Source organism: Trichechus manatus, unplaced genomic scaffold, assembly GCF_000243295.1.
Source record: "Trichechus manatus latirostris isolate Lorelei unplaced genomic scaffold, TriManLat1.0 scaffold00112, whole genome shotgun sequence".
Classification (NCBI taxonomy): Eukaryota; Metazoa; Chordata; class Mammalia; order Sirenia; family Trichechidae; genus Trichechus; species Trichechus manatus.
The window spans coordinates 4,533,431-4,555,333 of record NW_004444048.1 but is presented as its reverse complement, the minus strand read 5'-3'; the positions used below and the strand labels follow the sequence as shown (position 1 = coordinate 4,555,333).

General features: G+C 36.6%; 1 protein-coding gene across 1 annotated transcript in view; it reads left to right on the top strand.

Annotated features, from left to right (window-relative positions):
• The window catches only part of ITPR2 (inositol 1,4,5-trisphosphate receptor type 2), a 596,492-nt gene that overhangs the window by 381,266 nt on the left and 193,323 nt on the right, over positions 1-21,903 (top strand). Inside the window, exons 32-33 of the mRNA XM_023738100.1 lie at positions 17,256-17,364; positions 17,849-18,036. Of these exons, the coding sequence (XP_023593868.1) occupies positions 17,256-17,364; positions 17,849-18,036 (297 nt within the window). The remainder of the gene's footprint in view (positions 1-17,255; positions 17,365-17,848; positions 18,037-21,903) is intronic.

Here is a 21,903-nt window from a genome sequence, read left to right as displayed (position 1 = left end):
GTCCTTTATAGCATGGTAGTTATAAATCATAAATCAGATCATATCATTCTCCTGTTAAAACTCTTTGATGTTTTTCTATTGTTCTTTACAAAAAGATCCAAACTTATTACCAGAATCAAGAAGACTGTCTAAGGCACTAGCTTGTGCTGTCTTTTCAGCTCCTTTTCTTTATTTTACTGTAGTCTAGCTGCAGTGGTATCTTTTCCATTCCTCTAATAGAATAATCTCTTTCCATTTAGAGGGTTTGCATTTGCTGTTCCTTCTTCCTGTGCTGCTGTTCATCTGCCCATTTGTGTGTCTGACTCCTTTCATACTTTAGGTCTCACTTCAAATGTCACATTCTCTGATTAAATGCCTTTCTTGACTCCCAGTTGTTGGTTGCTGTCTATTGTAATACTCTATTCGTTTTTTCATAGTACATTTCAGAAAATGCAAACATCTAGTTTCATTTTTTGTTGTTTACTTGTTTATCATTTGTCTCCCTCAATAGACCTGTAACTTCTATGAGGGCAAGAAGCTTATCTTTTATATTTATTACTCTATCTCCCGTGCATATCACACTCTCTTGAAGTACTCAACAAACATTTGTAAAATGAATGAAACATACAGTTTATACAAGCAGAGAAGAATGAAAGGGACATTTCAGGCTTGATGAGAATGTGAGCAAAAAACTAGAGGCAAAAATGTGCTTAGTGTCTGAGGGGGCACTACCTGAGTAGTGCTAAAGGGACTGGAGTAAGTCTAGTAGGAATGTTGGCAGTGGTGGCCTGTGTTGGAGGTAGGGGCCTGGGGCCTGGTCTGTAGTGGCTGAAAGTAAGATAGTCTAAGTGGTAAGTGCCAACTGTATTTAAAGAAGGAAACAAGAGATTGATAGTAGAAGAGACATATTAAACAGTAGGTCTGATAGGGTGAGTCTGAATTTGTAGACAAAAAATACAGGAGAGAAAAAAAAATATAAGAGAATGTCAAATACAGCATCTAGTGGTATAAGGGGGTAGATGCAAAATAGTTCAGGATGTGGTTTGTGAACAAATCATCCAGACCACCGTTCTCATTGGGAGTAATCCTGTTTGTATGGTGCAAAGCTTTGTTTCAGTAGTACTGGAATGTGAGATTGGAAAGATGAGTAAAAACCAGCTTAAAGGAGGGCTTCAAGTCAAGGCTGTGGTAATAGATTTCACCTTGTAGTCAGTTGTCTTTAAGCTACTGAAGGAACGTTTTTGATCAGCGAGTGACTCTGGAAGGTCAATCCTGCTGTGATACCATTGGTGAGAAATGCTGTAGGCAGAGAATTTAGGAGAGGATTGTAGTTGTCATGAGAGAGCTTCTGAAATGTATTTCTAAGGCTGTTTCACTTGTAAGGGATGGACTTTAAATGTCTGTAATAAATCCCAAACTAAAAAGTATCCGAAGAAATTGTTAAATAATGAAGGGCATGAAGACCTGGACTTTGGGAAGCTTTAGGAATGGGAAGGTCGACAGGAACATGAGAGTTTCTCTCCTTTATTATTCCTGTCTTTCATGCCTACATTTTCCTCATGGTGAGTGATACTCATGTTTTACATTGAAATCTTTTGGGATTTCCTTTCCACTTCTTGCCTGAGATGGTAAATGGACAAAGAGCCTCTAGAGCTGGGCTGTAATATCACAGCTCGTCAGTGGATGTCACCATCTCACAAATGATTTCTCTCTCTCTCATAATTTCTCAAGTTCAAAGCTTTAAATTATATACAATAATGTTTTATTTTATCCCATCTATATTTTGATTTCTCACTTCGTAATTATAATTATTCAAATCACATGAACTCAAAGCAAACTTTTCTAATTCTAATTGCTTACAATAACACTCATATTTTACTCAGAATTCTGCTCATTTATGATAATTTTATGCAATTTAAAAAGCCTGCCTAATTTTAGTTACAGTAATATCACATTATATTATTTTTATAATATTTGGTGGAGATATAAATACATCTCAGAGTCAGAAAAAATATGGTTTGTGTACTTTGTTTTCCTTTTTTTCTCTCCAGGTAAAACTGACTAAGTAATTAAGCAAAAATATCTTTCTACTTGAGCTAAAATGTATTTTCTGCTGTACAAGAATGTAGTAAATATTAAAATTCCTTAGTTTATATTTGAAACAAAATGTTAAGCAAACTCAATTCTTCCCAGTCTTAGAAAGCTTCCCCCACCCACTGTTGAATGAGACTCATTCTGTATTTTCATTTACCTATGGTTTGTATTTGCCATTAAGTTAGGCAATTAGATCCTTGCCCTTCTTTAATTTAAAATTTGCAATGTTGACATCCCTGACAATAATGTTTAATTTCACTTTGTACAGTTCGATTCTAGTGCAGTGTAAGATGAGAGAGGTGAGATAGTAGATCTTGTAGTCTAACTGCCAGCCCAGTTCCACATCTTCAAGTAGCTTTGTTGTTTTTTGTTCTTAATCATCTATGCCATAATGTTGGCTAAGTAATGAAAAATGTTATTTCCTCATGAACATGGCCTGGAAAATATATCCAATAGATGGTGGCAAAAGAAATAAAGTGAAAGGGAAAAGGACTTAGCTGGAAAATACCTTCATCAAAGACCTTGTTCCTCTATTTACAGTTATGGATTCAATGGTCTGAAAGGTTCACTTGAAGTCTTCAGTTCCAGTGTCCTTTATTAGTATCAGAGAAATTACAAGCTATAGCACTATTTGAGAATTTGGGAATATATGGAGTTCTTAGATCCTAAACCTCTCAAAAACCAGTGGTTGCTAAATTTCACTGTAGTATTTTTGTTCTTTGCATAATAGGAGATTTTCTGCAATGTACAGGAATTGCAGTATAATTCTATCTCAGCTTCTTTTATGGTAATTTTTCTAGTGTCTTGCCTAGGCAGATATGTCCCCATCATTCTAAGGTAGAATCCAGGAAATGTGTAAGGACTGAGATTTATTATTTACTCACAGGGATCACCACTACTAACAAGAAATGCTTTCTTATTATATTGTTCTTCCTAAAGACTTGTGTGAACTTCTTTGGATCTACCCAATAGTGAGATTTGTATCAAAGCTTTGGTAACTCAGAGACTGACTAGGTGGTCTAACCATCATGCTGCACTTTTTGAACTCAAACAATCAAAATCCCCCACAACTTTAAAAAGGAACGTTTATAAATATGGTAGAATGCTAACTGTGTGTTTAATGATTAAAGAACAACTTTATTTTAACTATGACTTCTTCATTGATTTCTATTTAAAGGAAAAAAAAAACAATTTTTAAAGAAATTCTTGCAACAAATGAAAGATTCAGTCCCTGTCAGTATTAGCTGATCAGGTTATGCTCTTTAGGGTGGTATAGATCTGAAATTTATCCTATCTAGTATAGTAGCCACTAGCCACATGCAGCTGTTCACATTTAAATTAATTAAAATTAAGTACAATTAAAAATTCAGTTTTCCTGTCACACTAGCCACATTTCTAATACTCAGTCATCTTGTATAGCTAGTGACTACTGTATTTAACAGCGCAGATAGAGATCATCTCCACCATCCCAGAAAATTTTGTTGGACAGCCCTGGTATAGATTAAATTGATCTCTTTTGTTTAAAAACAAAAATCTGCAGACATTGCCATTTTCCTGGATTCAGTATCTTATATATAGAAATGTTAAAACAAACAAACTCAAAAACTTAAAACAAAAGATGAGTAGGAGTTTGTTTACCATGTGTCATATTTCACTATCCGTTTTAAAGAGATTTTTACATTAGAACACAAAATTAACACTACAATGGAATGAGTACAAGGGTTAAATCTCCAGGTATAGTTCATCACTCAATATTTACAAATATAATAACATTGCTTAAAAATTAGATATATTAAAATTTCATAATTGTGCATAGTCTGATTGGTCCCTGGAAGTAAAATGATGCATATATGAGACTGGGATTTATAGTAGCCCCTGTGGCCTATGTTCAGGAATCGGTAGCTCAGGTTAACTGGTTATACTCTATGCAGTGTCTTAAATATATTCATTTCAAAAGGCAAGGATAGTATTGTAAATCCTTAGTCATTTCAGAAGTAGAATAGTTGATATGTGCTTTCTCTCTTGCTTGCTTAGAAGCCTCAGTGTTATATGTGTCTTCTAGCCTGGCATAATCAGGTACTGTATGAGTGGTTTTAATGAACTGTTTCTACCGGTAGGGAAATGGTCCCTGTTTCATTTGCTGCTATGAAAGTCTCAAAACATGTGACTGTACATGTGAACACACTGTGCAGATTAAAGCTGCAGGACACGATTGGAGGAGACATGGACTGCCAAGCCACTGAGGTGGCTGAGAGGGTGTCCTCTGCCAACAACAGCATGTGATTATGTAATGCCTGCAGTGTCTGGCACTGTGCTCCACTGGAGACACGTCACGTGTTGTACAATGCTCTTGGCCCTGAAATTCAATTAGATTGCTTTGAATGATCCGTGAGTCTGCATGAGATAAGCTTTTACTGCTCTACACTAGAAAGCAAATGGGTTGATTAGCTGCACATAAATTGATAAATTGCCGTTGTAATTCCAGCAAGGTTATTTGCACTATATATACATCACCGTGCCACTGTAAGGCAGAATTTAAGCATTATATAACCTGGATAAATAATGGGGCAGGGTGGGAGACAACCTTTACAACTAGAGAAAAAAATATTTTCTTACAGACCTTTAGCAGTAGAACCTGTCTTTATAGATTTTACCATTGTTTTTTGGAATCTGCTTAAATGTTGGAAGTATATGTATATATATATATATAGATGCCTTGATCTATAAATGAGAATAAAGAAATTGCTATAGTGATAATTCAGAGGGGGAAGAAAATTAGAGAGAACTTGAAATTGTGAGTTCTGATGGCCTTTTAATACTGAGCAAATTTACTTTCTTTGTGAGATTAGAACTGATCTATTTAAGCAATTAGGAACCATCAGATTTTAACCCTTTAATGTTTGGCTGAGAGTTCTTGGTACCTTTTCACAAAAGGAGATTTGGAATAGGGGAGGGAGGGTAATGGCAAATGCTGAGAAATTGAGGCCTTGGAAACAAGTTGAGGATTATTATCATACTAAGGTCTTAAAGAGCCCCTGGAAAACAACCAAAGTTAGTGGTGGGGGCATGACTTTCCTAGCTCCTTTTACCCCCATTTTCCTCTAAATAGGATTTAAAGTTTCAGTGAAAGCCCTGGTGACAGGTTGGTATTCATTAGAATTGTTTGGACACTGAGTTGAAACCAAAGGCAGGGAAATGTTGTACAGAGTGCTTCCATTTTGTTATATCAACAGGGATTAGGTGTACAGTTCTTTTGTGATTTTAGCAAAAGTCATCTTGAACTGCAGCAAAACCAGTGTCATTGTAGTTTCTCCTCTGTTTTTATTTTCTACCTATCCTTTGAAAACCTTCTTAGGACAAGAATTTGTTTAATATAACCTTATGTCCTTACTTTAATGTAAGTAGATACTCATGAGTGAGTTGTTTTCTAATGCGTTCATATTAAAATGTAGACTTTTATCAATTTTTCGTTTTAATACACTGAATTATGTGTGATATTTAACATGCACATATACTTCCCCATTCATTTGATTTTTATAACTATTTGCAGTATTATTACTTGATTTAACTGAAGGAAAACTGATGCACAGAGAGGTTTAATGAGCTTCCCAGGTTACACTGCTAGGAGATGACTGGAAAGGGGTTCCAAAGAGATCTTAAATATTTTCGTCCTACTGTACTAATGGTACAGGAGCCCTGGTGCCACAGCAGTTAATTGCTTGGCTGCTAACTGAAAGGTCAGCAGTTGGAACCCACCAGCCACTCAGGGGGAGAAAAATGTGGCAGTCTGCTTCCGTAAAGATTTACAGCCCTGGGAACCCTATGGGCAGTTCTACTCTGTCCTACAGGGTCGTTATGAGTTGGAAATGACTTGACAGCAGCAGGTTATACTAATGGTATAACAGGATATTGAATATACCATGAACTGCCAGAAGAAACAAACAGATCAGTCTTAGAAGAAGTACAACCAGAATGCTTCTTAGAAGTGAGGATGGAGAGACTTCGTCTGGCTTACTTTGGACACATCATCAGGAAAGATCAGTCCCTAGAGAAGGGCATAATGTTTGGTAAAGCAAAAATGAGGAAAATCCTCAGTGGGATGGAATGACACAAGAGCCTCAAAAATGGGCTCAGACATATGGGATATCATGGAGCTGTGCAGGACTGGGCAAAATTTAGTTCTGTTATATCTAAGGTTTCCATGAGTTGGAGCTGACTCCAGAGCAACTAACACCAACAATACCAATGGCCTACAAATGATGTTCCACAGATTGGTTCCAGGCTGAGCAGTGTTTCAAAGAAGTTCTGTTTTAGTGTATCTGTAGTGAGGGTCTGGGCATCTATCATTTTAAACAGCTTCCCAGATAATCTGGATGCAAGGTCAGGCTTTATAGCTATTTCATATCTAATATTCTGAGCTAGAAGCTATAGACATAGCGTTAGCACATCTCTGTTTATGCTGTAATTCTGTTTATATTGTATACATACATTTCCTGTTCATCCTGTATACTCAAACCAAGCTGTAAAAATATAATTCATTCTTGTTTTCTGGGAAAAATTTTAATAGAAAATATACCTTGCTTGAATAGACATAAAATATTCTGTGACTAATGTGGTAGGATATTATAATAGTTAAAAGACTATAGTGGAAAAAGTAATTCAGTAAATGGCATCTGCTGTTAAAAAGGCTAGCCTCCAGGTTTTAAATTGATGCTAGCTGGTGTAACTTGGTTAATGAGTGAATTCAGAGCCAGTTTAATGAGTTGGTTATGGAGGGGTTGCTCATTATCATCAGTGAATGTAACTTGCTGCTGCATCTTTACAAAATAATAAAAATGGACTAGCTCATCCCCTACCCTACCGTAATTGAGTCTCTTTTTTTTTTTCCTTTCCTGTCTGCATCTTTAAAAGTTGATGAGTGACCCATCATTGCTGGGATCCCTGAACATCTTCCTTTTTTCACCCCATCCCCACTACTGTTTGCAAAGATCATATTGTTTTGTAACACAGATCTTTATTTTAAAGGGAAATGTTTGTGAAGGCCAAATTAAACCTGTGAACCTCGGTTCTTCATGACCACAGCATCGTGGTTCGGGCTTTGGGAAAACTCCAGAGAGGGCTCTGAATACATGTTATCAATCTGAAAAGTTCTGACAGTTGTAAGTTAATGACAGGGTGCATACAACTTTGCAGAACATGTACTTTCTAGAAACATAATCTTAATGGTTCAACTGTCATAGTACAATGTTTTTTACTTAAATTTTATCATTTTTATTACATAATAAATAGAAATAGATATTTTTTGTCATGTGTTGCACTTACAAAAAAATAATAAGAGGTTTTATGGTTTTCTGAATCTCAGTCATGAAGGAGTGAAGTATTCTTTGAAAGTGAACTAAATATTAATGTCAGTTTTGCATAACTAGTGAAAATGCACAACTTCACAAAAAAGTCTTCAGGTAATAAAATGAACAAACTTAGCATTACACAGGTTAGTTAGTCAGAGTTTCTTTTTGAGAATTTATACCACAGAAAGGAAGCTACTCAGGGCAAAATCTGGGTATTTAGTGTGCTTTCTTTCACAATGATTCATATTGATACATTAATATGATGATGTTTATTCCAGATATAATTTATCCAGATTCTCTAAAAGAAACATATTCTAGTCCTTACATAAACTAATTTTTTCCAATTCCTTGTTCTTCTATAATTTTTCCAAGTTATATCAGCCTATAGAAGATCCTCACCCCCACAAATATCTAACCAATGAAATTTATAAATAGTGTCATGGATTGAATTGTGTCACCCAAAAATAGCTGTCAACTTGGCTAAGTCATGATTCCCAGTATTGTATGATTATCTATCATTTTGTCATCTGACTTGATTTCCCTATGTGTTATAAATCCTGTCACTATGATGTTAATAAGATGGATTAGCGGCCGTTATATTATGAGATCTACAAGATTTGATAGTGTCTTAAGCCAATCTCTTTTGAGATATAAAAAAGAGAAGCAAGCAGAGAGATCAAGGGGACCTCATACCACCAAGAAAGCAGCACCAGGAGTGGAGCAAGTCCTTTGGAGTGGAGGTCCCTGCACTGAGAAGCTCGCAGACCAAGGGGAGATTTATGACAAGGACCTTCCTCCAGAGCCTACAGAGAGAGAAAGACTTCCCCTGGAGCTGATGCCCTAAATTTGGATTTGTAGCCTACTAGACTATGAGAGATTAAGTTTCTCTTTGTTAAAGCCATCCACTTATAGTACTTCTGTTATAGCAGCACTAGATGACTAAGACAAATAGTGTGTGCTTAAAAAATAAAAAGAAAAATTTCTTTGGTTTATCGCTCAAGGTTGAATCAGGAGAAAGGAAAAACACAAGTTGTTTTAAGGGTGACTGTAGCATAAAGTATTAATTACTAGGATTTGAAGAAATGAAAAGGCTAAAAGAGAATACTAAACAACTTTAGGAAGCAGCTACCACTCCTAGGCTAGGTGCAAAGGAAAGAGGTTGAAATTATTAAAAACTTAGAAGAAGGGTCCCATGGAACTGGGAGCCAGACCTCTGAGAAGGAGGCAGAGGCTGGTATAGGTGTCACTGAGGGAAAGGCATGTTGGAAAAACTACAAACTGGATTAGTTGTTTCTATGAACAAGAACCACCACTACCAGAATGAGACTCACAGGAACAGGAGGCAAAAACAGGAAGTCAACAGGAAGTCCATAGGAAGCCAGCAAGAAGGAACAAGTTGCTTTTTCTTTCTCCAGCCTCGCAGTTTCCCTCTTGCGCCCCCTGTTGCAGAGCCTAGCATGGATCCAGTTGGCAAGGCTTGTAGTTAGTTGCTATCCAGTCAATTTTGACTTCATGATGGCCCCATGTGTGCCTAGTAGAACTGCCATGTGTGCAGAGTAGAACTGCTCCATAGAGTTTTCAAGGCTATGGCCTTTCAGAAGCAGATTGCTGGTCCTGTCTTCTAAGGCACTGCTGGGTGGGTTTGAACTGTCAACCTTTTGGCTAGTAGTTGAGCGCCACCCAGGGACTCCATGCCAGCAAAGCAGAAAGCTAATTTGTAAAAGTTCCAGCCCCAGCATCCCAAGGATAGGCTTGGTGCCAAAAGGCAATAAGTTAACAACTGGCATGCTCGGGTTTCTTTGAGAACCAGAAGAAATGTCTTTCACTAAAAATTATTTTGAATTTAATTTTTGAATGGGGAATAAATCACATGGTACAAAAACATAAAAAGAATAGTTTCTCTCCCACCTTCATCCCCTTTGCACCCTGCTCCTACCCCTCCACATACCTACATAATCACTGTTATTGGTTTTTTATGTATCCTTCCAGTATTGCTTTATGCATATACAAGCAAATACATATTACTATCTCTACTATCATACCACTTATCATACCACTGTTTTGCACCTTGCTTTTTTTTTTTAACCTAAAAAAATGTCTTGTTGATCTTGACATATCAGAACTTAGAGAGCTTCCTCATTTTTGAAAACCTCATTGCCTTACTGAATTATTTTAAAGTTTTCAGGTTTTTTGTTTTGCATTTTGATCTCTGGGGTGTTCACAGGATAAAATCACACCATCTGCAATTACTGATCGTTTCCACATTTTTTATCTCTAAATTATTTCTATGAGCTAATTGTTTTGGCTTGTATATCCAGCACAATGTTAAATATTAATGGTGATAGTGAACATCTTTGTCTCTTTCTGGACTTACTGGGAATGCCTCTAATATTTCCAGTTAAGCATGGTGTTGGCTTTTGAGTTAAGATATTTTATTTTGTTAAGGAAGCATCTCTTTATTGAGTTCATTTTTTTAAATCAAAAATGATGTTGAACTTCGTCAAATAACTTTTCAGCACCAGAGAATGCCATATTTTTTATATTTAATACATGTAATATATTTCCTTAAACTTCCTATTTTATTAATAGATTTTATAGTATGTCTAATATTGAGCCATCTTTGCAATCCTGGAACAAAGTCCACTTATTTGTAGAATTTGCTAACACATACATATACAATGATATTTATAAATAAAATTGTAGGCATTTGTTGTTAATCACTATTTGTCAGTTTTTTGTTGGTGTGATGGTGCTCTATTTTGTAATGTTTTAAAATTTTATTGTGTTTTAGGTGAAAGTTTACAGCACAAATTAGTTTCTCATTCAAAAATTTATACAAAAATTGTTTTATGACATTGGGCGCATGTCAGGTTTTATATCAATATTTCACTTGTTTCATAAAAAGCATTTGGAGGTTTTTCCTGCTCAGAAACAGTTAAATAGCATTGGAGTGATCTCTTCTTTAAAGGTTGGTAGAATTTCTCTCTGAAACTAGCTGGACAGTGCTCTTTGGGTGGGTAATTCTTTGACAATTTCCTCTACTCCAGTTATGGGAATGGTCCTTTTAGATTTACTGTCTCATTTGGGTTCAGTTTTGGTAAATTATTCCTAAAAAATTGTTCATTTCATTTAAGTTTTCAAAAATTGTTTTACACGGGGAAACTCTTTTCATTAATGATATGAAGATTCCATTATTCTTAGAGCTTCCAGTTTTGACATATATGTTCTTTCTCTCTCTCCCTCTCTCTGTTCTCTTGGTAATTGTGGGCCAAATTGACTTATTCTGAATAAGATCTTATGGACCCTGCTTTGTACTGCCTTCTTAGATATCTTGTTGCTTTTGCTAGTGCAAAATACGTTAGTGAGCACTGAGGTAGAAATTCCTTTTTATAATTGTACAACTGTTCAGAGTTTAGGAGAATAATTTTTCACCATCTTATGTTTGTGCTTTTTTTTATATAGACTTTATTTTTTTGTGCCGTTTTAGATTTATAGAAAAATGGTGCAGAAGTACAGAGAGTTCCCATATTGTATATGCTACTTTTAGTTGTTGAGAAAACACACAGATTTTGTTCTCTTTGAAGCCTAATTTCTTACTTTGTTGTTGTAAATTCAGGAAGCAGAAAATAATGATGTTTTGCCTGAAGAATTAATTATAGTTTTACCCAGCAAATTAAAATAAATAATGTAAGGTCAGCTATTCATTATTTATTATTCTCCTTTTGGTCATTGTTAATATCCAAACTTCAGGTGACTTGAATTAAAATTAAAAGTGAAACTTTAAAATTAGTTTCTCTTTTAATATACACTTCTCAGTAGCAGGCAGAAAATAAATGAACTGAAGTCAGTGTTCCAATAGTGTTCCATGTACAGTAGCAAGTTACTGGAGCTGACAGTTTTCAACTGATAGTAGCTGGTTATATAAGTCACCCAAGATGGCTTGATGTACTATTATTTCCAGATGGAGTTGGAAATAGCACCTGCCAAGGCGACAGGCAGTCAGACAAAAACATAACAATTTACTTTCCAATAATTATCATCGCCTCTAGCCAGGCTAGAATTTGATTGATCCGGTGCAGCAGACTATCTTTTTGTATGGATTTCTTTCAAGCCTAGAAACAAACATCATGACTGTAATAAATATTCTTATAAATCATTTTCTGGACTTTGTTAAGATAAATAGCAATAATCACTTCATTCTTTGTATGTCAAAGTAATTCGATACAAATCCCAGCCAATACCATCCATCAGTTTACTTATCTTTATTTCCCACCCACTTTCCTTTTCCACTCTCTCTTCTTAAAAATTACAGTTAATTAGGAGCTTTTTACACAAGAACTGCTTACATTGAAGGATTTAACTCATACTTCTTTCATAGCTGGTAAAGTAATACCAAATAAAGACAAAATCTGCATTGCATTGTTCATAAGTATCACATTATTCTTGAATACACATGTAATCGAGGGATTTCTAAGCATGCACTTTCAGCAGCTTGTTACTCCTTAAACCATCGTCGTGTAAGGCAATGTGTGGCCACATTAATTAAACTCAGCTGGAACAATTCGATATAGTAGATTTCTATAAGAGCTAAGAATCTTAAAAATGCTTGAAGTTTGCTGTAAATCTTATGATAAGAGACACGTTTTCAATTTATCTCTACTTCTAATATGAATTTTAAAGAAACGTTAAAACTGTTCTTTTAAAATTTTGCACCCCCTCATAAAAAAAAAAAATAAAAAAGACAAAAGAAAAACAAAACCTTATTCACTTATCAAAAAAATAAATTCTGGCATCTTTCTTCTGGAGGATTAGTGTTTTTTTTTTTTTTTTATTTCTAACTAATATATCTTGTAAGGCATAATTTCCATGAAGTTGTTTATAATTTGTAGTTTCTGCACCTCAAGTAGTGTGAGGTATCCATGGAAACTGTCTAGCCTATATTCGGTGCACTGGCCTGCCTTCCCACACAGGTCAAGACATAAATAGTCCCAGATACTAGCTCAATTTATTGTGCCTTACACATTAGACAGTTTTAACAAGAAATTGGTTCCTAATTGACACACATAACTTCATATTTAATTATCAGTTTGAGCCTCACTACATTTTACTAACAGATGTAACATTCAAAACATGTGCCATTATAATACATCTGTTGCACAGATGTACTTAAATGCAAGAACTTTGTGGCAAATAGCAGTAATAGCTTCTACTTTTTACGTGTTATGAACTGTATACAAATTTTTCTGTGGACATATATTTTTGTTTCGTGTATATTCCTAGGAGTGGAATTGCTGGGTCTCATGATAACTTTGTTTAACATTTTGAGGCACTACCAAACTGTTTTCCAAAATGGCTGCACCATTTTACATTCCCATCATAGCAACATACAAGCCTCCAATGAGAGACAGGTGGTAGTTGTGCATGAGTTGCATTGGCTGGGAATTGAACCCTGGTCTCCTGCATAGAAGGTGAGAATTCTACCACTGAACAACTGCCTCCATGAGTATTATATAGTTAGAAAATACATGGTTCTAACTAGGCTGGAATAGGATACAAGAAGAGTGTGCATATTTAATTTTGATGCTTAGGAATCTAATAAGCACCTTGATTTTATTTTTATATGCTTAAAGAGAATTTAGAAATCATGGCAAATATGAAGTTTATTTTAATTTGGTGTGACACAGTTGTACTCTATGGTCTATTATGAACAGGTTTCTTCTAGCAATTTAAAGTGCATCTTTTTTTTAAAAAAAATAAAGGATATAAAACTTTTCTATCATTTCTTCTTTTTTTGTAAAAAACAAATAAACCGTTATTTATCTCTTGGTTGGGTTCTTGGAGTAGTGTGATTAAAATGTGTGATTAAAAGTCCCTTTTACAGAGAGTAAACAGGTGACTTGTTCACAAGGATCCAGGCCTCTACTCACAACAGGTTCTCTTCCAGACAATGGCACTAATTTGTGCGATTTCATGTTTGTCAGCTTTACTCACTACAGATGGGCCAACTGCATCTCACAGGATTAGAATGAGAAGCATTGCACTGGTTTGTAGAGGAGAGAACCATGGCTAATACAAAAACTGAACTAGAAATTCTGTACTTCATATGACCTCACATTTTTCTCCTCAGCTTAAAACTTTAACCTCATAGTTTACAGGCCTAAAAGTTCTCTCATAGTGTATCCTTCTGCTATAATAAAATACACAGTAAAAATACTCTTCTTTTGATTCCAAAGAAATGTTTTGTTTCGTTTTTCCTCTCCTTCTGAAAGGATCAGTTTTTGGCCAGGTGAAATTAGTCCAACTCAAAAGATCCTTCCCTCTCTCTCTCTTTTTTTAAAGTAAAGACTATTTTCACTTCTGATGTCTCCTCTAGGTACCCCACTTAGGTTTTACAAGGGATTGTAGAGTTGTATTCATTGGTAGAATAAGTTCTTCCACCTCACTATTTCTTCCAAGACTAGGCATCGCCTTTACTTAGCACACCCCTATATGAATGAATCCTAAAGAAATGAAATGCAAGGCGATAATAAATGCCTGTGTTCTAAGAATTAAAGTACCAAAAATTAAAAGTCACTATAAGGATAAGCAACTCCAGACACTCTGAATGACTATTAATATTTTTAGCACTGTGACATTTAGGACATATTTTTTGAGCACTGACTAGTAGATGATCATGAATTAGTAACCTATAGGTTAATAGATGATAATGGGTTAGTAGATGATCATCGGTTAGTAGTTGATCATGGGTTAATAACCTATGGGTTAATAGATAGTAATGGGTTAGTAGCTGATCATGGGTTAGTAGGTGATCATGGGTTAGTAGGTGATCATGGGTTAATAATCTATGGGTTAGTAGAGGAATGTCTTAGGCTAGATTCTCTAGAGAAGCAAAACCAGTAAAGTGTATAAATACATATATATAGAGAGATTTATATCAAGAAAATGGCTCATGGTTGCAGAGGCTGGAATGTCCCAAGCCCATGGATCAGGAGAGGCTTCTCCTGATTCACATAGCTGCAGGAGCTGACGAACCCAAGATGGGTAGGTTGGAGAGCAGGGCTCTTGCTCACAGGCTGTGAAGATCAATGAATCCCAAGTTCAGCAGGCAAGACCACAAGTAAGCTGCTAGCTCAAGTCCCAAGAACCAGAGGTCAGACGAACAGGAGCCAGCTGCAGGATCCAGAATGAGCAAAAGCCCCTGAGCCTTGCAACAATGTCAGCTTATATTCGATACAGGCCACATATCCATGGAAACTCCCTTTCAATTGATTGGCTACTCACAGCAGATCCCGCCACGAGGCTGGTCACATATCAAATCTCAGTTGGGAAATGATCACAACGTTATACGACTGTCAAACACTGAGACTCATGGCCAAGCCAAGTTGACACACAATCTTAACCATTGCAAGGAACTACGTCACGGAAAGCCCCCTTGGAGTCGATTGCTTCCTCTTACGTGCTTCCATAGTGCCTAGTGTTTGTCTCTATCATTGAACTCGTTTTATTGTAAACTCTTTGAGGGGAGGTTATATTTTATTTACTTAGGAGAGTGCCTAAAACACAGTATGTGCTTAATGAATATTTGTAGAATGAAGAAAGAAGATAGGATGAATCCATAAGTAAGATGGAAGAAGACTGATTCAGGCAGAGAATATGATGCAAGCAAAGAGAAAGACTTAGAAAACTGTGGTTGAGAAATCATCACACAGTTCAGTTTTGTTAGAATGTAATGTATGATGGCACTGTTGTAAACTACAGTTGAAAAAGTAGAGTAGGTAGGGTTTCACAAGTCATTGTCAAGTTGAGGAGGTAGTGGATGTTTCCTTAAGTGTGGAGCCTAAATGACCAGAATGGTTGTGATCTCCTTAAAATAAATTGAAATTGAGGAGAAAGCAGGTTTAAGAGAAAAGGAATATTCTGTTCTGAACCAGTGGCATTACTAGAGAGGTGGGTGTGTGTGTGTGGACTGTACCCTCAACACTGTCAGAGGGGGTGACACCAAAACAACCCCAGGATTATGACAGCAGGGATGCAGTGTGTGTGTGTGTGTGTGTGTGTGTGTGTGTGTGTCTGCACGCGTGCGTGTGCATTACTACCGAGGGAGGGGCCACTAAGGCAGTGACGTCACTATGATTGGTGTCACTTGTCATCCAATGCAGTAACTTGTCACTACCCCCTTCCCCCCTCCATCACCTGTCAGTCACTAGGGTTCAGGAAGCCAGGCCGCAGCACGTACCATTGGGGGAGAGGAGGGGCTCTGCCTTGGCCAGTAGGAGAGTGGAAGAGCTGTGGGGGGTTGGGAGGAGGGACGGGCCGTGCCATTCTACCACCTAGGTGGGCTTCACTGGCTGGCCCGGCCCACCCCAACCCAGCCAGTGCAGACATTATGAGTTACTACACTGGATGACACCAACCCTAGTGAAGACCCTGTTCTGAACATATTGAGTTTGAGGTGCTGGTGGGAACTCCAGAAGTAGATTTGGAAATCTAAGTAGATACAGGATGAGAAGCTCAAGAGATTGAGGTCGAGGCTGGAGGAAACACGAATGGCAGTAAAATCTGCAGAAGTGATTGCTGAAACCAAGGATCAGATGAAATTGCTGTTGGTGATAGGAAGATGGGGAGAGGAGCACAGCAAGAGAACTAAGGACAAAAGGTTAAGGTTTTGAGAAAGAAGGAAAACTAAAGCATGAGAGCGAGAAGGAGCATGGAGAACCATGTGTCCAGGCACAAAGGGAAGTGTGCTGGGGCCAGGGTGAAGCATGGCATGGGGACATGGACTGCATTGTACAGTCAGAATTGTGTTCAGGTCTTGCTCAATTACTTAAGCTTGGGGCCACAGTTCTGTTACCTGCAAAATGGGAGTAACACCTTAGTAGTTGATTTAAATAGTTTAAACAACTATTATTTTAAAAATTAATTTTTTAATGAAGATAATAACCAATTTAAAATATTTAGGACTTAAAAAGGGAAGATTGAGAGTTATCTATGATCTTATAGTAGCCTAGATGGTACAATGGTTAAACGCTCAGCTGCTAACTGAAAGGTGGGTGGTTCGAACCCACCCAGCAGCTCTTTGGGAAAGACCTGGCAGTTGGAGTCCGTAAAGAAGATAGTTTAAGAAACTCTGTGAGACAGTTCTACTGTGTCACATGGGGTCGATACGAGTAGGATTCCACTTAATAACAACAACATGATTCTTATCTACAAGTGATTATATTGCAAAATATGTTATTTCAAAAAATATAACCAGTACAAAACTGAAGACTTAGGAATTATTGTATTAATGTTTCATACAGGAATACACTGCCTTTTGCCCACCATCTTCCAAATAAATCAGCTTGCAATTTATATATAATTCACTCTAGTTTATCAAGCTTATTTTCTTTAGTACATGCTGTATACCTAGTACTTCTCTAGCTTTTTTTTTTTTTCACGAAGTTCCTACAACTAAGGTTTTTGCTTTCTAATTCTTGAGGTGTTTATTATCCTGTGTTTTTTTTTAAACTAAATTCTTACCAACACTGGAACCCTCACCTTTTAAAAAGCAATCTTAAATTTATATCATTTGTGATTTTTCTAGTACATTCTACTGAAAATGCTATTTTTCTTTTCTATTTGTGGGAGAAAAGAATTATTATAATTTTATTGTAAAGTATTTGTAAATTTTTGCTTCAGAAAGTACTATGCAGTGTAAAATACATTTTTTCCAGGTCTTAACATCATCCATAAAATGCATGTTTAAGTGACATTTTAGTATACTGACATTTTTCACTTTTATTAAAAAAAAGGAAACAATAACCAACACAACACTTTTCTCGTCCTTTTTATTAGGGTAACACATTAAGAAAAATACTCCTCAATCGATATTTTAAAGGTGATTATGGAGTTACTGTGAACGGACATCTATCAGGAGCCTACTCCAAAAGTACACAAGTGGGAGGTAAGGCTCGTCATTTTTGTCTCAGTTTAGGATTCTCACATCTTCATGTCAATGTTACTCTAGTGTTTTATCTAAAATGGCACAAATATAAAACATTCATTTAACAAGCATTATTAAAAATCTTCGTACAACTTGGGGTTTATGAAACAACAGGTTTGAACATTAGAATTGTATCTGCCTTTTGACTTTGGGAAAATGATTAAACTGTGTCAGAATTTCTTAATCTATAAATTAAAGACAAAAATAAAGCTAGTTTTCTTCTTCTAAAGTATATTTTATTAAGAAAGCAAACATTTAATAATGGATGTCAGACATTTAGTAAGTTTTTTTTATAACATTTACTTTTTTTTTTGTACACGTTTCTATTATATTTAACTTTGTAGGGTCAAAAGTACCGGTAATAAATATTCTTAAGATTTAAGAATTTGAAAACCTTATTGGCTAATTATGTCTGTAATTTAGTTGTTTTTTCCCCTAATCACAGGAAGCTTTTCTGGACAAGATTCAGATAAGATGAGGATATCAGTGTCAGATATTCAATGTCTTCTGGATAAAGAAGGTGCATCTGAACTCGTCATTGATGTTATAGTGAACACCAAAAATGACAGAATATTTTCAGAAGGCATTTTGCTTGGCATTGCATTACTTGAAGGAGGAAATACACAAACACAGGTACCTGTTTATCATCATGGGCATTACATTCATCATTTGTATTTTTTAATTACTTGTCATAGAAGCCAAAGGAAGTAGTATTTTTATTTAACTTCTCATTACTGTCTCAGAAAAAAGTCTGCATATCACATTTTCCTTATAAATTTATCGATTTGCTGTAGAAAGTAGAGAGCTTCACAGACTATTCAGTAAAGTAGACCATTCCTTAGAAGCATCCTTCTAACATTATACCAGAAATTCTGATTTGTTTAGAGAAGTTTTAGGTCAAATTCCTGAAAACAAAAATAACACTTTGACTCATCTAGGAATTAAATTTGCTAATTAAATGCGGTAGTATACATACACTCCTAACAGAATATTTGATATTTTAGCAACTTTCAATAACGTTGACCCATCTCATCACTACCCCCGTATACCTTTTCAGAAGTTTCCAACAGTAACTACTTGTCACCCCAAATCTCACAGTGCTATTACTTTGAGTTCCATAATACTAAAAACTTTACTCTATTACATTCTATTAAAAAATCAGAATAAAATATGCTTAATAAGTGAGTTTTTCACTGGCGAGGTAGAGAAGAACTGCTGGAAAATCAAATCTCACTTCTCACACTAACTGATTGAAAATCAAATCCCACTTCTTGGATATTAAACTGTAACGATCAATTTAATTCAGTTCAATTCTCAATTATGTTCCCCTCTGTTGCTCTTTCGTTCTTATTCCATCTGCATATGCAACACCTTTCCCTGACCACGTGAAGCTAGATTAGACCTCACAAGTTAAAGGACATAGTCATCCAGACTGCCAAGTCTGCCCAACACCTTAGATACCAGCCACAACCTTGAAGTCCCTTGACATCCTCACTTCTGACCTGCTGGCTACAAATTTGGGGCTTTCCATTATCTCTTCATGATGCCAGCCATAAACTCAGGGGTCCCCTCACTTCTGTCCTGCTGGCTCCATTACTCCGTTGGGTTAGATAATTCACTAGAACAACTCACAGAATGTATGGAAAATGCTATACTTATGATTGTAATTTTATCATAGCAAAAATGATATAAATGAAGAGATGCATAGGGCAAGGTGCAAGAGGCTTCCCACATGCATCCATGTCTATCATCAACCAGGGAGTTCATGGAGCTTCGGTGTTCAGAGCTTTTATTGGTGGTCTCATTATGTAATTCAAACTTCAGTCCCTCTTCCCTGAGGTTGGTCGATATTACGAGGTTGATATCAAGAGATTGATATCACCCATGGGTCTTTCTGGCAAAATCATCCCCAACTCAACGTGAGTCATAAACCCTCAGGTGTGGTCTGGATGCATTAGTAAAGACCCTTCAATCACTGGGGACATTCCAAGGTTTTAGAGGTTATTTCTCAGGAACCAAGGAAAAAGACCAAATTCTGTGGATAAAGTTAATTCTACAAGAACCATTTTATGTATTCATTGAGCTTTGGAGGAGTGAGTTGAAAGTCTTATTTCATCTATTTAGTGGTTCACCATGGCGAGCAAAATGCTCACCTGCAAGCAGGGGTCAGACCAGTGTTTCTAGAAGGCACACTTTTCACTTTGAAACTCCTGCCAAGTTGCTCCCAGGTATCTCCACACCCAAAGGAAAGCATGCTTGGTAAACCTAAGAGCTAAGCACTGTTCCCTCTTGGTCCTACTGCTCACTACCTGCTGTTTCTAGGTTTGCCTTTGTCAGTGAATAAAACTCAATGTTTATAACTAATTGAAAATTCCAGAATCCATTTTCCCTATTTAAGGCAAGTAGAAGGTACCTCTAGTAACATTAAAAACTAGTGTATTTTCCTTTAATTAACCAGTGAATACATTGAACAATAGGAATTTCACTATATGACACATCCAGTATGAATAAAATTCTGTGGTAGAAATAAAGGCTTCATAAAGAGAAAGTGTCATGGTGATCCCCCCCCCAAAAAAAAAAATCCCCCAAACACTGATATTGCATTGTTGGAAAAATAAGTCTTAAAAATTCTTGTATACTGAAGCTGCAGCACAAATTCCTCAGAAGGAAGCAGGGAAAGGGAGCGGTGGAGGGATTCTAGTGAACATTCTTGGAAATTGTCTTATCTTATACAACCAGGTATTCAGTTGGGACTCTCCAGCTGAAAGAATTTGTTTCAGTAACTACTTAGTATGTAGTTACTGGATGTAGACTTATCCAGAGGATAGGATTGAAGGATATTTTGGCATCTCTAGGTAAAAGCAATCCTTGGGGTTACAGTACTTTTTAGGTTCCTGTTTCTGGGTTACTGAGGGTCACCAGATAGAGGATCATCTTTCACCCTCCATACATATTTATGCATAAGTATGTCCTCATGTAGCTGACCTGGGGGTTAAGCCAGCTCCTGTCAGAAGCTGTATGTTCCACTATTAAATTCCTGGCAAGTTGGTCCATAAATACTGTTCAGTCTTTATTTACATAGTGTTTCTGTGGCATTTGTCACTGTTGATTTTTTCTTCTTGAAACCTTTTCTACTATGTCTTGAGATACTGTTCCTCTCCATCTTCTCCTTCTACCTCTTACAATTTCTTCTTAGCCTTCTGTGAAGGCTCCTCTTCCTATATTTAACTCTTTGAATCTTGACATTTCCCAAGTTACTTTAGGCTCTCTCCTGTTGATTCTACTTCTCCTGATCTGATCTCATTTATTTCCACATTTCTACCTCCTACTCTACACTAATGATTCTCAAACATAAGCCAAATTACTAACTGAAGTTCTAGATCCTACATCCAGCTGCCTTCTAGAAATCTTTAGTGGGCCGTCCCGCAAGTACCTCAAACTCAACATATCCCAAACGGAATCCATTATTTTCCCTCAGACACCTTCTCCTCCCTTTGTATTGCCTCTCTCAGTGACTAGCTCTCTATCTACTCAGGTGTCTGACCAGAGCTTAAAGTCAACCTTGACCCTCCCTCTTTTTCACCCTCACTCCTTCCCAAACATCCTATTGATTATCAATTTTTGTGATTCTTCACTCTCAACATCTCTCATATCCATTCTCTACTTTTAATCTCTGCTTCTCCAGCTGTCATTACAGACTCTTCTTATTTTTTTCCTGGATCATGACAAATAGTCTTCCAGCTGGTATCCCTACCTCCAGTCTTGCCTTACTCCAAACCATTCTCCAGGTTGCCTCCAAAGGGATCTTTCTGAAGAGCATGTTTTCCCCTGCATAAAACCTGTCACCTTCCCTATAAAGGCAAACTCCCTGTCATATTCCATAAGACTCTTCATGATTTAATCCCCTCAAAATTTCCAACTTTAATTTCTTATTTCATATCTCCCCTCCACTAACCCTTCTCTTATGCACGGGCTGTACTAAGCTCTTGGTAGTTCCTCAAATGTGTTGTATTGTTTCTCATGCTGCTTTCTTCTCTTTGAAGATTCAACTCAACAGACTTTTCTTTAAAGCCTTTTCTGACCCCATGTCCCATTGGGCAGAATTGACCACTTGTTACTATGTGTCCCCATTATATACCACAGACATCTTTGATGGCATTTCTGAGACTTTAATGTGCCTCTTCATTTGGTTGGCAGGCTGTGCCTAGTAAATTGTGAATCCTTAAAGGTTGAGACCACATGTTGTTCATTTTCATATTCCTTGTGTCTGGTGCCATGTCTGATCTAATCTTGAGGTTCAATAAATGTTCCGGAGTGAATGGCTCAATGAATGGATGGTCCTAATCAAGTTCTATTTCCTTCAGAAAACCTTCCCTATCTGATGGGGGCCTTTGATAATGACTCCCTTATCTGAATTCCATAGCACTGGTTTTGTAATACTCTCTTGGCACATTGTCAATGTTACCTAGTTTTGCTATTTGTTTTATTACATCTATCTCT